Source organism: Pinus tabuliformis, chromosome 8 (genome assembly GCF_031772625.1).
Source record: "Pinus tabuliformis cultivar Carrire ecotype Pingquan chromosome 8, CPIR1, whole genome shotgun sequence".
NCBI classification, from domain to species: Eukaryota; Viridiplantae; Streptophyta; class Pinopsida; order Pinales; family Pinaceae; genus Pinus; species Pinus tabuliformis.
The window spans coordinates 36,583,197-36,598,492 of NC_142294.1; the positions used below are offsets into that span (position 1 = coordinate 36,583,197).

General features: G+C 37.5%; 1 protein-coding gene across 2 annotated transcripts in view; it reads right to left on the bottom strand.

Moving 5' to 3' along the window:
* LOC149234006 (NADH-ubiquinone oxidoreductase) overlaps positions 1 to 11,192 on the bottom strand; it is a 65,975-nt gene extending 54,783 nt beyond the window's left edge. Inside the window, exons 1-2 of one of the 2 annotated variants that reach the window (XM_089371704.1) lie at positions 10,846 to 11,192; positions 10,591 to 10,769 (exon numbers count right to left, since the gene is read on the bottom strand). In XM_089371704.1, coding sequence (XP_089227830.1) covers positions 10,603 to 10,769; positions 10,846 to 11,008 — 330 coding nt within the window. In that variant the 5' untranslated portion in view covers positions 11,009 to 11,192 and the 3' untranslated portion in view covers positions 10,591 to 10,602. Of the gene's footprint in view, positions 1 to 10,428; positions 10,770 to 10,845 lie in introns of those variants that run through there. The other variant, XM_089371703.1, reaches the window with a different exon arrangement.
* Positions 11,193 to 15,296: the final 4,104 nt, after the last annotated feature.

Here is a 15,296-nt window from a genome sequence, read left to right on the forward strand (position 1 = left end):
GTGCCTTAATCATAAGATCTAGAACGAGTTTCTTCTTTGGCATGCTCGAGCTCCTAAAAAATAGGAGTCCAAGACGTATCATGAAGCAATTAACCAACGTGTTAAAAATTAAAATAGAAAGTCGAGTTATTTGTCTTCTAGTGTGAGCTGTATTGGGAACCAGAGGAAGAGTTTGAGTTAGCCTCCTAAAAATTAGGAAGGACGAGTTAACACTAGCAGTGAGCCTTTGTTAATTTGTGAACCACCAGTTCGACTTACCTAATATAGAACTCACTAATTTTAAACATTTGAATTGTCTTTAAAAGGAGGAAAGGAGGCACAAGTTTAATCATTGTTTTGGTGAGCAGGAATTGGTGAGAACAAGCAATAGGAAGTACGCATTTGTGTGTGGAACTTGTGAGAGAAAGAGAACGAGCCTAGGTGAGGCTTGTGGGAGTTTAAAGAAGGACAAGTTTATTGGGTTAGGAAGCAAGGATCAAGGTGCAAGCAAGGGTGTTTCAGTTTAGTGTAAACAGAGAGAAGATGGTTCTCTAATGAAACTTTATTGTATTGTAAAAGATCCATTGTTCAACCTTCTTCAATAGAACCAACAATAACAAGCAGAGGGTTTTCCCAGTTGGGTTCCCTAGACAATTCTGTGTTGTTGAATTGTGTAATCGTGTTTTTATTTCTATTCCTATTCCGCTGCATCTAGTAGAGAAATTCTGTGTTTATTTGAGAAGAAATTATATTTTAGATTGCTCATATTAGCAGATCAGAATTTTGTGGATTTTCTACAAAAAAGAGGGTAGTTCACATGCATGAAAGCATAATTTTCCCACCAAATAAAACAAGAGGGAGCTTCTCTATAAGAAACACTGAATGCATTAATAAGGAGGGCACCATATGGCACTTCCCCTTCCCAATATCTTTTGTAAAAGCTCTGTTTTACAAGAATGAAGTGTTTTTCTCTTAGCACTTCCCACTTCTTCACTATCAGTTCTTCCCTTTTTTAATGGAGTCAGTATTTCATTTGTGCCTTAGTGGTAAAATCATAATGATGTGTCTCCTAGATCCAAATACAAGCATGACAATCTTGAGGAGCAATCCTGATTAAGCCAGAGCAGGTATAATCCAATATCTTGCATTAAATTCAAAGATTTGATGGAATTCAAGAAACGGAAGCCATTCTTGCTCCTTTAACATTTACAGAGTTTTCCTATTCCTTTGAAGAGCTGGCATTTGAAAGTTTAAACTCAGAAGCATCTTGAAAAGGATGTTTGTTCCTCACCTAAGCAGGAAGGGAGTAACCATTCTTATTATCTCATATGTCAGGGGAACCTGTGCTGAGTGGTCCTATCATTACAGGAATTTGTCAGAAAAATGGAGGTATGATTCCATAATCTTATAGCACGGTGCATTGAAATCATGCCATGCTTGCCATTAGAAAATACTTTGTCATCGTAGCATTCTTCCCGAGACCGCTTCAGTGTTTATATTGCTACTAGTGGCTATTAAATATTTATGAAAGAAAAACAAGAGGTTAAAAGAAGATTGTCGGAGAGTCCCTATATAAGGTGAGATTTTACAAAGAAAGCCACCAAATAAATGAAGGACTAAGAACAATGCAGTTACAGGCTACAAGCCAATAAGTAAACACATTAACCTGTAGCTATGCATTCTCAGAATGCACAGCAACACACTTGGAAACACACACACATATACAATATCCATTATAGTTATCAGATTTCAAAAACAATTGGAAACACACACAAACATGGTATCCATTATAGTTATCAGATTTCAAAAACAACTTCACAGAGCCTTATTCCATTAGCAAAAACTCATAATCTCAACAAGATGCAAACAATGCCAACAACAGAAATACATTTGAAGTTGATAATCCAGAATCAATATCAATACCAAGACATGCTTAAAGCCCTTATATCCAACTACAAATTCTTACAGCAAAATAACCCAAGAAAATGCCCAAAGTCAACAACAATACATAGCCAAATTCAAATGCAAGCATCAGCTCTGCTCTCAACCTGTTCCTAGATCTGTTATTTTAGATCTGTGATCTACATTTCGGGGCTGCCAATGCTCCCTTGCTGTCCAGCTATCAAAGCTCCCAAGCCAAAACTCCAAGCTCTCCTTCAACCTATCCCAAGCTCCCAACTATCAAGCTATTCCAAGCTGCCTTCAAATAAATTTTAATGCTCCTTTTATAGGCTTTGAACCCCTCAGAGTTTGATGATCATAGTTCACCATGTCAATTGGGTCCACATCATCTCTAGCTCGCTAATCATGGTTGACCATGCCAACTTGGACCACATCATCACTAATCATCAACTGCCAGTAGAACTTAACAAACACCCTACTAGATTTATGCTTACATCTCTACATTGTGGTCCCTTTGCACTTTATTAACTACAACGAGCTAATATTAGAATTCAACAAAATGGTAAAATTGAATTCAAATCTTTCTGGGTGATGCAGGATTGCCAACCAGCCAAGGATGCTCCTCCATCAAAATCCCCTGGTAAATCTGAATGTAGGCATCCTATACACTCTTTTACTGTTGTACCAGCATGCAAATTAACACAAAAAGGATTGTGGGAATTAAAACATCCCAAGAGCCTCCTCCAATGGTACTTCATGTTCTACTCCACTTGGCTGCAATTTTTCTAGCACACATCCTGCCACAATATCCTTCATCGCTTCCTCCAATAGGCATTCAATCACACGTTCCTCCATTTTTTTGTGCATACACCTCTTCCTACTCATGCTTCTCATTCTCCACTTCATTCTAGGGATCCTATTTCCATCATGCTACCTTCACCATCTTGTCTTTCACATACTTGCTCTTCACCTTCAGCTACTTTCATTTTCTCAATATGTCTTCTTAAGAACTTCCTCTTCACCTTCAAGTCCAAACTATAAGCCTCCTTATTAAATGCATCTCCATCATGCTAACTTCTGTTCAACTGAATGAATTAAGACCCTTATCAAATCTAACAAACTTCTCTTCATCCTCCTTTACAGAACCAACTTGAATGGCTGTTCAACAAATTTCAACAACTTGCTCTTCCATATATTTATCCTTCTGTTTTAATCCTTCCACGCATATTAAAAAGTAACATGAAGTTATATACTTACCTTGCATTTTAGCAACCATCTTTTCCCCATAGTTTTAAAATATGGAACCGTGTTTTCAACCGGCCACCTATCTAACCAGGATTTGAACCAAAACTGGATCAACCCAAATCGAACCAGAGTCAATGAAACGGATATGAAAAAAATACATAGAATAATAAATTTTTAATGAAAAAAAATCATTTTTAAGATTTCAAAACATGATTCCAAACCATTAGAGACAAAATATGCAAAATTTGTTCATCTATATACCATGTAAGGATGAATATATCAAAATGGTAGAAATTATAAAAGTTTAACATGCATAACCAATGATTTTTGTTTGAGTGAAGAGTTCATCTCCTCAACCTTATAATATGATAGAAAAAGCTTAGCATGCCTAACCAATTATTTTGCTTCGAGTGAAGGTACATTTTTGTTAGGGCCATGCTGGACGAGTTCAAAAATCAACCACCAACATCAACAAAATTCAACAATCAATATCACCAACATTAGGGTACTTAAAGGGCTTCATGCTGTTGATCAAATGCCACTCCCATAACCTCAAACATGATAGAATCAAATGGAAACATTACAATCCCCCAAATAAGGGGAAGTAAGGGCTCAAAGGATTCTCATAGAATCCATCAAGGATCCCCTCATTCCCTATGTATCAAAATTAAAAACATCAAAAGAAATATTACAAACTTGTAGAATTGTTCTTCGTAAGCACTGCAAGAGAAGTAATCTCATTAAGGCAAGCATTCTACAAGATGAAGATATCAAAAAAAGAAGGAATAGCCACGTACTTTATGAGGATATCTGAAATAAGAGATTGACTAAAAGAATTGGGAGAGATATTGTCTAACAAAGAGATGACTCCCATAGTGCTCAATGCACTACCGGAAGAATGGGGCAACTTCACATCAAGTATCTATGGGAAGAAGGAAGCTACTCCATTCAATGATCTGTGTTCACTATACAAAATTGAAGAAACCAGGTTGAAGACAAAATCTTATGTAGGATCAAAATTCAAATGAGCAAACCCAGGCATATGCTGCCATGGCAAAAAAAAGGGAAGTTTGGGAAATTTGGTCCTCACTAAAGAAGGAAGAATATGGCAAAGGTTCAATGCTATGGATGTCAAGAATATGGGCACTACAAGAGAGATTGTCCTAAGCTCAAGAAGGACAACAATAAAAGATGAAGGGAAGAAACCCATATCATTGAAGAAGTGGAGGAAGCTCAAAAGAAGAAATCCAAGAAAGAGGAAGTAACAAATCTTTACTATGATTGAGATGGTCTTCCTCACCTAGTTCTTTTCAAAGTTTTCGTCTCAAGTTTCTATGTTGTAAAATATAGCTATCATGGTAGGAATCATTAGAGGCATGATAGGATGCATCATGACATCATAGAAGCATATGATTGAAAGCAAAAGCTCATGACATCATCTCAGAGAAGCATGAAGGATAGCCGAAATAGAAGTCTATGGCAGCCACCCATAGAAGGATGTAGCTCTTGGTAACCTCATTAGAAGCATAAGTAGTACTTATGAGAAGAAGAAAAGTCATGTAGTATAAAGCTCATCATACATCATTTAAGAGGAGCATTCGTTGATAAGGATGATCAAGATCCTCCGTTGGAATCTTCATTGGAAGACTCACATATTGGAAGAAGCAAGTGTCTCACCGAGAATTCCACCTTGTATGAATTCATGGAATGATGGAATGATATCATAAGAAACGAAGCAGGTCAAGGTGATTGAAGTTCTTGCAATCAAGGAAGCTACTGAAGAAAGTCTAGATGACCTAAAGAAAGAAATCAGGTATGTATGCATGTATTTAATTGAGTCATGTCATATGGTTGCAAATATCATGAATAAATGCTCTACCTCAAGAGCATGATCAAAAGTAAGGATCTCCTCCTTTGGAAGAATACATGAAGGCATGGTTCACACATTAACTAGATGAAATCAACATAATATGTCCTCATACGAAATATGAGGTGGTTGACAAAGTTGAAGGATCTATGATTGAAAAGTTCCTAGGAGGAAATGTGTGAATAAAGAAAGGAAGAGATCATGAAAAATGAAACTACGGAAAAGGCAATCAACATCCAAGGACTAGATGATTTGACTATGATATCTCCATGGGAAAGATATGAAAATCCTAATAAAGTTTGAAAAAGAAAGAGACCCTTGACATTGTATATCTTTTTGGGGATGTGTCAATATATATGCAGGATGTTGATGCAAACAAGGAGATGTTATGATGAAAGACCATCACAAAGGTATTTTTTATTTAATATTCATTTTCTATTTTTGAACAATAACTGGATGGGCTAATACAGGGCTACCAAAGGAAGAGTTGTAGATGTCATCTACCACTGACACTCATGTGGTAGGATGAAAGATCCTGAAGGAAACATGAAGCAAAGAAGGTAGCAAGGTATGAAGGAAAGGCTAGATATGGACTAAGGGACCACTTTCCAATAAAAGAAAGGACGACATGACTAACATGATTCATGAATGAAAGTGATGGATGGTCGATGCATTTCCAAAAGGATGAAGACTCCTGAATAAAGAAAAAGCAGTTCATGACATCGAAAGGAGGAGCTCTTTAAGCAGTTGTCCCATGATCTCCACCTAAAGAGCTACTAGAAGCAAGTCCCTGGTCAAGAGGGAGCTTGGTCAAGTCCCTAGTTAAGAGGGAGCTTGGTCAAGTCCCTGGTTAAGAGGGAGCTTGGGTACATTCCTTCACTGGAATGGGCATATCCTCCCTAATTGAGGGGGAGAGATAGACACATCATTCTTGTCTTCAACTGGGAAGATAGAATGGAGGATTGGGTAAGTATCTAGCATATGATACTCTGTGAGGATGTAGTAGGGCATCCAAGATAAGAGTAGTTGTAAAGCACTGATATTCTTTGAGGATTGGGAATCCAAGATAAGAATAGTCATGGTGGAACATACTCTGAGAGAACCCGAGTGGGGTATGTTACGAGAGAGACAATGATGAGGGTGTCTATAAATCATTGGTCTCGCCAGCATTGTGCTCTGATCTTGTGGAGAAATGACAATGCTGGATGATATGATGTTATACAGTTAGGTTACCAACCCGACTCTTCTAATGAGAATTCTTCAGATTAAGAATGTCTAAGTACCTTGTATGGATTATGAATACCTCCCTAGTCAAGCTCCCATTGAGAGCTTCTAGGATTTATCATTGAGTCTATAAAGTCAAAAGAGTCATTGTCATGTATGAATAACCCTTCTTGGGCATGTTACATATTGTAAGAAAAATTATTTGAGTCAAAAACAAAGTCAAATACCCCTCCAAGACCTTGTCAAATGCAAAGGATCAAGTCGGCCTACTAAGGAGTAGTCAGCCTCTCTAGAAGGTGAAGTCGGCCTATTTGTGGGCTCAAGAAGGACTATATAAAGGGGAACTCGACCTCACTCAAGACACACTCACTCAAGCATTGAAGAAGTTCAATCTAAAGAAGAGAAGCCTAATACCTAGTGAAGGAGAGAGGAAGAAGAGCGAGATAATTTTTATCTATTTTGGACTAAAACTCATTCACACGTACGAAGATTAGGGCATCATTCTGCTGCAATAGAAGCTAAAATTACTATCACTCAAAAGAAGCCGAAGTTTGGGTCAAGAAAGGTCAATTTGACAAGCCAAATAGTCAAGAAGAGAAGAGAAGGCCAAGCGAAGTCAAAAAGAGGCAAATTGAACCATATTTCAGCCACACGTGTGATCTAGGGTTTCTACAGAAGGAGCTGAAAATTGCAGGTCTGCAACAGCTAGCCGAAATTCTGAGTTAGGGCCAAAATTTGAAGTTGTGACACAAGTTTGACAAGCGTTGACTTGGAGAAGAAGAAGTTCATCCAGAAGAAGCATTGACTTGGTCTTGGCGGGGTTGTTGGTCAAGGGTCTAAGGTCTTGGAATTCATCAATTGAAGATTCTATAAGAAGAAGAATTTGTTTGGGTTTTCCTCTCAAGATTGGAGAGGTTTTAGCCCTAATTGATAGCCTACATCTTGTGTCCTTTGTCTCATTGTTCTTTATGATTTGGTAGTTGTTTGATGAAAGAAGAACACATAATAAAAATCAGGTCAAGGAGAACCTAATTAAGAAAAGTAAAAAGTCTTCACAAGCAGTTATCATTGCTAGAGAAATCATCCCATCTCTCTGCCCTATATTTCTCAACAATAAGAAGACAAAAGAAGCTAAAAAGAATTCAAAGAAATCAAAAGTAACTATCAAGATAAGAACATCTTTTTGCCTTTCTGATTTTCTAACACTTTCCTTTGATAACCATACCAAGTCATCTACTTAGTTAAATTTGTCCTCACCGCAGGTTCTTCCTTCTTTGATACCATCTAATGCAGAAGCAAGACGTGGACCACTAAGTAAACACATCAACCTGTAACTCTACGTTCTCAAAGTGAACAACAACACAATTGGAAGCAGTTTACAGATTTCAAAAGCAACGTCACAAAACCTTATTCCAATAACAAAAGATCACAATCTCAACAAAAGGCAAACAATGCCAACAATAACATATATTTAAGTTAGTAGTCCATAATCAATATTAATACCATCACATACTTGAAAACATTGTATACAAGTACAAATACTTGCAACAAAATAATCCAGGGAAATGCCTAATGTCAACAACTACATGTAGCCAAATTCAAATGCAGGCATCGACTCTACTCCCAACCTGCTCCTGAATCTGTTACCTCGGAACTGTGATCTACGTTTTAGCACTGCCAATACTCCCATGCAATCAAGCTATCAAAGCTCCCAGCCTCCCAACTATCAAGCTACTCCAAGCTGCCTTCAAATCAATGTTAATGGTCATTTTATAGGGTTATAAACACCTTCGAATTTTTTGAGCATAGTTGACCATGTCCACTGAGTCCACATCATCTATAACTTATTGATCACAGTTGAACATGCCAACTGGATACACATCATCACTAATCATCAGCTACCATGTGGAATCTTACAGATAACCTCCTGGATTTATCTTTAAGTCTCTGCATTGTGGTCCCTTTGCCATTTGTTAAATACTAAGAACTATTGGAATTCCACAAAATGCCCAAACTGAGTTCAAAATTTTTGTGTGATGCAACACTGCCAACCAACCAGGGACGGTCATGCATCAAATAATGATTACTGCTGAACTGTGAAGGATCTCTCAAGCAACATTGTTCTCAGCTTCAAGTGAAGATGACAGTACGGATATCAGTGTTATTGTTGCCTGTCATCTTGGCTATTTCCGGGAACATGATTGGGGACTACCTTAGATCAAAAAATGGAAACAAACTAGCATGGTTCACTGGATATGCATTGCTATTCCAACTTCCAATACAGAACAAGCCCCTTCTTTCAGAAAGAATGACAACATGTGCATTGGGTGTTAAAAAAGGTTGTAAATATCTTTTAGAACATGGGAAAGTGAACTGAATATGGTGATCTCCTCACATGTTCAAGAAAATCTCCAAGACTAAGGTTATCAGCACAGATTATAATGAGGTCATGACAAGTTAAGCAATACATCTTGAATTGAAGAAAATGGTTGCAAATGACATTGGCAGTAGTACGTATTGGATTTTGTTTCTGGGAATTTTTTTAACTTCTTGCAAAGCAATTGTCTTCTTGAGATACATTTCTTCATCCGTAAACCTTGTGGTCCAGTTCTGATACCACCACTGGAGACTAGAGTAGCAGATGTTACAGCAACAATATCTGGTATTCGGCTGCCCTCTCTTTCAAGGCATTGGCATCCCATGCATTTCCTCTAGACATGTGTCGACATGTTATCTGCTGCTGGAAATAATGGAACTTCTATTTAGCTCTTGAGATGAATTTCACTCTCTTGCAATGCCCGAGTTACCGTGCTCAAGTTTACAAGATAGTGGATTAATTTTGTTTATCCTTCACAATAATTTCACTCTCTTGCAACGCCCGAGTTATAGTGCAACAGTTCTACAGATCATCAAGGATAACGAGAGAATAATGAGGCTTTGACTGGAATTCTTCAAATCCTAATGTCTCCATCCCCAACAGACTAGTGTGCGTACAGAGGTTGGTTGAGAGTGCAGAAATGGACAAGTCAACCTTCAAGCGAATTCAAGTAAATTGCAAATATGAAGGTTGGCACGGGCCATTTCAAATCATACATTTGGTACTGTGACATTATGCAGTTCTGTCCTGAAATTTTGATCTGGCATCAATTAAGATGGGATGTACCTAAGTGAAGTCTTGTGTCTCAAATCAGCATTCTCGTCCTTTGATATTTCTCATATCTACCAGGATTTCAACTCGGATGCAGACAGCCTCTCTAAAGCAGCTATTCCGCTGGCCCGCGGGACCTGGGGGATAATCAGACATTTTGAAAATGAAACACCCGAGATCCACCACAGGCCTTTACCGTAGGATGTCAGCTCAGATTAATCGTACACTCCAGCATCACAGTTTCTTTTTTCTTTTTGTCATTTCTGTTTTAATATTCCTGGATCTGAATCGTATGATCGGTTGCACTAGACAGTTTTATTTATTTTGCTATACTATGTATGCTTTATACACTGAACATCTCATATGGGCAACTACTCAGTTATGTATTTAATTTTCTATTTTGGACAGCTATCTCCACAGACTAAAATCAGCAGAATATATGAGTAGGACTTATCATGAAGCATGCTTTTGTCAAACGAATACATGCATGACATGTATGAACAGAATGTAATTTTATTCTCATGTGAAGAGGACAAAAAAAAGGGATGGGATGTACCTAGGAAAACTATACAAGGTTTACACCATTGCAACTAAACGCATATCAAATTTCCTTTCTGTAATTTAAAGAAAACCTAAAAGGCGTATATATGCAAAGAGCAATACAACCTCAAATGCACAGCGTCGTCCAGTCAAGCAGCATTTTAAGGGGGCACTGATTCAGTCCACTTAAGAGAACTAACAGCTTTCAGATTATAAATGGCTATGCAGCTCTCGACCAGGATGGATTTTTTTTTGGAAAGATGTAGTTTCTCTTGAGGTTGGAACGAAAGCGGACATGTTTACCCTGCTCAGCTGTGTGGACAAAGGGTACCCACGTAACCATCCTTTCGTTTGATGATGCGTCCATTCTTGAAATACTTTTCTAGTGCTTAGTAATGGAATATCAAAGGCATTTTCAAGAAAACGAAAAAAGAAAAGAAAAAACACTTAGACAGATCCTCTAGTAATTTCGTTTCGTTTGATGTTGCATTCCTTCTACTGTTTAGTAACAAAATATCAGATCGATTTTCAAGTGGTAATTTTCATTAACAATGGAATGACCCAAAAAAAAGGTTCAAGTTCTTTGTCTTTCTAAAGAAAGAAAACAATTGAAGCTTATAGTAAAGGACATGAATCACAGTCTAACATGCATCGAATTTATTTTTTGCAAAATTAAGAAGAATACCCAAGAATCACATTAATCAAAGGACTTTCCCTTCTTCTTATATCGGGCAACTTCCTCTTCGTTGGGAAATAACCCCATGAGTCGGCCTACAGAGTTCTGATAAGCAAACATAAACCCTCCCATCACACCAATAATCCCTGCTGTCACCATAGACGGTCCTCTTAAGTTGCAGTTACCACCTGTCATTATGTTTGTTGGTTTTAATAACAATCGGAGGCAAGTGTTGGATTAATGAATGAATTGAACACTACTGACCTGAGAGGTAACCAAAGGGCACGGAGCCGCTAGCGATGGTGGTCATCCGGAGGTAATCGAGGAAGCTGAAATTGGCCACTGTCTTCGTAAATGGTGGGTTCCTGTCGATTACCGGGTATTCTGGCTTAGGCAGCGTGCCAATGTTTTCTGTTTTCAAGCTCATTTTCTCAGTCTGATTTGATCCCTGATAAATCTCTCTCTCTTGCTGCCTATACGCATTAATCGTCCGCTATCTCACCCCACCCAAAACCCTTTAATAACACACACCGCTGCTCCATAAATCCATTTGATACTTCATTGAGGTCCGCATCTATATCGACCCTGTCTGTATTTGATAGTGATTTTGTGAATGTTTTGTTTTGGTGAGGGTGAGGAAAAGGGAACTACTATACGTATTATACCCTTTTCTTTCACAAAAGGAATTAAACATTTATGTGCCACACGTGTTATACCCTAATGCACATATGCATCTTTTAAAATGTGTTGAACTTAATTGAGGAGGTTTTGATAGCAAATAATGGGTAGTTTTATGGTGGTGGTCTATTGGTTAGTTTTATGGTGTTGGTTTGGTCCTTACAAGTCTCGTAGTCTATATATACGCTTGTGAGCTGCTCTAGACGTGAATTTTTTAGTTGAAAAAAAAATAATGGTTGTAAAAATTTATTGATATATATTTTGAGGTATAGTTTTGGGCCTGCAATATGTTTTAAAATTGTTTCTACTTGGCTAAGACCTTGTATTTCTTGGACATAAGGAAATAAGTTAATGGCCCAAAACCATAGGCATCTCACGGGAGCGAAAGCTTGCTCCCTTACGGACCGTGAGTAATTTCAGGTGATGTGGTTTTCCTTGAATAACCATGATAAGTCATCTTGTATACGTGGATAGTAATCAATGATCGTTGCTCCTGCCACTGATTTGACAACTAAGTTATGCTAGGTTTTCTCATTGTTTAAAAAAATATTTTGAGATATAAACCTTCTTTGATTTGTGAGAGAGTTGGGATTTTTAATTCAATATTTCTTTGGTTTGTGAGAGAGTCCATATTTTTAATCCAATATTAAATATAGTATGTGGATATATATATATATATATATATATATATATATATATATATATATATATATATATATATATATATATATATATATATATATGAGATTATTTTTGTGGATTATTAATATTGCAATTACTTATTGTGACTTATTGTTGTGAGTGTCAATTACTAATGCTCAATGTTTCATGAGTTTGAATGATTCACTTAACACCTGTTACATCATATGATGCTCACAAAAATGAAGAGGTAAAATTGAAATTAGTGAAATGACTTGCATATCATTATCCATGGCACAACAAAAGCCCCCCACATGCTTGATATTAAACCTTCCTTTTAGGGATGCACCTCCTCTACTCCCTTAGGGTTTCAACTATGTGAGGTAACTTGAGGATCATAATATACTTCCCAAACATGCATTCAGCATACAATGTCTTCCTTACATGGATGCACTTACCATACTACCATGGGATCTTGACCTTGTGATATAGGTTAAGCATTGAATATAACATACAATCTTAGAGTTGGTATATTAGACCTTCCTATAGGATGCACACACCTTACTCTCTTAGGGTTTATTAATTGTAAAACTAAAACTTACTAATCTATTCATTGTATGGGAAGTTCCTTATAGAGATGCATTTACCCTACTCCCTTGTGGTATAAATTTTGTGATAGAGCTTGGGTATACGAGACATTTGTGGCAAGATGCACTTACCATGCTCCCTTAGATTTCAACCTTCTGACATGGGTCAAGTATCAAAGCAAACTTACCAAAGCCAAATTTGTGGAAAGAGACTTACTTATAAGGTTGAACTTAACTTACTCCCCTTTTGGCCTTTTGACCTTATGACATAATTCAAGTGTCAAATAAAAGTTATCAATCTCGAATTTATCACATGAAACCTTCTTCCATTCAGTTTCAACCTTGTGACATAGTTCAAGAACCAAAATAGGCTTATGAATCTTATATTTGACATATAAGACCTTACTCACAAGGGGTTTTAACCTTATGACATGGTTTGTGTTGAAAAATGTGTAACTAGGTTCGGTCTTCATAAGTATGAAATGTATTCTTGTAAATATAAAATGAAAAAGAAATTACTATTGTTATTGGAGCATAGGTTTGTTATCTAGGAAATCCCTTATACAGATAGAAGTGATCCCTCTAGTCCAATGAGTGGATATAGTAACAACCGAAACAAATACATGTAAAACTCTCCTAGTTTAAATCAGAATGACATGAGAGAGGAAAGATGACCTACCTCACTCCTATGTGGTCGCTTTTCGATGTCAATCTCGATCTCCTCACTTCCAAGCTCGATCCTCGCTATTATGTTGCGAACGAATACCTGCAAGAGAGATCAAACAAAGACAACAAAGTAAAAACATAACATATGCATTTTGATGTAAACCATATAACAGATCAAGAAGCATCATACTAAGCAAGTAATCGTTTACACGCTTATGGAAAGTAAACATGCATTGTATTAATAATAAACACAAGAGGGAAGCATACAACCACTGCCTTGATGTTGGAAGCCTCCTTCGAGATGGGTTTCCAAGTCCAAGCCAAGACTTCTCAAGCTCTCCTTTCTCCTTCACAAATTGGCAGCAATTAGGTACAATTTAGTAGTAGCATGACCAATCTAGTCTGACCAACCATTTGAGGGTGTAAGGGACTACTTTTATAGCGAAGGAGAGGGAATTAGGGATCCACAAAAGGGGGGAGAAGGTCCACATCTTAAGGGGAAGATCCCTAAGGGTAGGATCAAGGACTCAAAATGGGAGAACTCGACCATATCCGTATTCAACAATAACCATCTCGTCATTCTCGAGGCTTCTAATAAAAGAAGCTTCTAATCCATTGTTGGAGAAACTGCCTGAAGAGGATTAGCACGGATTTCCCTATCCAAAGTCGCATTGTCAGTGCTAGTCACTAGTTAGACCAAAGGGTACCAACATGGGTTTGCCTACTAAAAGTAGTGCTAGGCTTTCAAATATGATTTTTTAACAAGCTCTTCTAGAATTACTTCAAGGCAATTCTTCTTCTTTTCTTTAGGGATGCTCTGATCAATGTTTTTCATAATGAATTCATTGACAACTTTTGTTGCTTTGTGACATTTTGGGAAAAGCTCGACAGCCCTGGGTATGAGACAGGGAATGCGACGAATTATTGTATAACAGATGCCCCCTAAAGCATAAAGTCAGAACAAGAAGTGATGGTTGAAGTGCTTTACAAGTCAAGGCAAGGACTTTGGAGAACTATTGTTAGGAGACCTGCAAATCAAACATAATACAACATATATGACATCTTTGAGTAGGCATTTAACAATACACTAATCCACGACGTGGGCGCAACCATCCTAATAGAAAGGATCATGTGTATGGATCCACGGCATGGACATAACCATCCAACTAGAAAGGATCATGTATACAATCATGAATACTAAATAACTCCACGTAGCCTAGATTTATCAAATGAAATCTAGGGTCTTCATCTCTGCCTTGATCCAACCAAAGTATGAATCTAACCATGCAAATAGATGTGTTGAAGTCAAACATGGTAGAAACCACTTAATTATCAGTCAAAGATGTAAATCGTTAACAAGTACAAGAGAAACCACCAATAGTGACAATGGCTCTCAAGGTACAACAGCACAATCTAAGAGTGTGAACAAGGAAGTTGAAGTCGAACACTCGCAGAATCATCTTATCAAAGGCTAATGATGTGAACCTATCATCGAATGCGAAGAATCTGCCATTGAGGCATGCAAGTTCTAAGGTACTAAAAGGGAATTTCTAGATCATCTTCCTGGATAATGAGCCGAAGTAGACAAGAAGTGATCCATTGAAGGAGGGACATAATGTTTCCCACATCATCAACACAAAACATAGGATGTAGTAGAGTAGGTAAGAGTGATTCAAGATTGTTGCAGAAAGGTCAAACAAGGTATAAGAAGTTAGAATTGCAGATGGGATTTCTCTTGAACATATCGGTGACACAACTCTAGAGTTTGGCAGCATTTGACTCAACATAGGATCAGAGGTCATGATGACAATAAGATATAATCAGATGAGAAGCAAATGGATTCCCAAAACCCAGGGAGGCAAGTGATGAAGTGAGGATAACCCAAACCCGACACGAGCGACATATAAGTGTCATGTTCAAGAGCAACATGTTGCCTTTATACAAAATAAAGGATGTGTTCACTTTCATTTTTCCCTACTGTTTCTAGCGAGTACCTCATTATTTTTAATCACAAGCTTGAAGAGGATAACATATGTTTGTCATATAAGTTCATCCTTCAATGAATCCATCCTAGTAAGTTTAAAGAGCCCTAGGAAGGAGTAGCTCGGTCTTGTCATGATGACAAGTCCTGCATCGTTTAAGTTT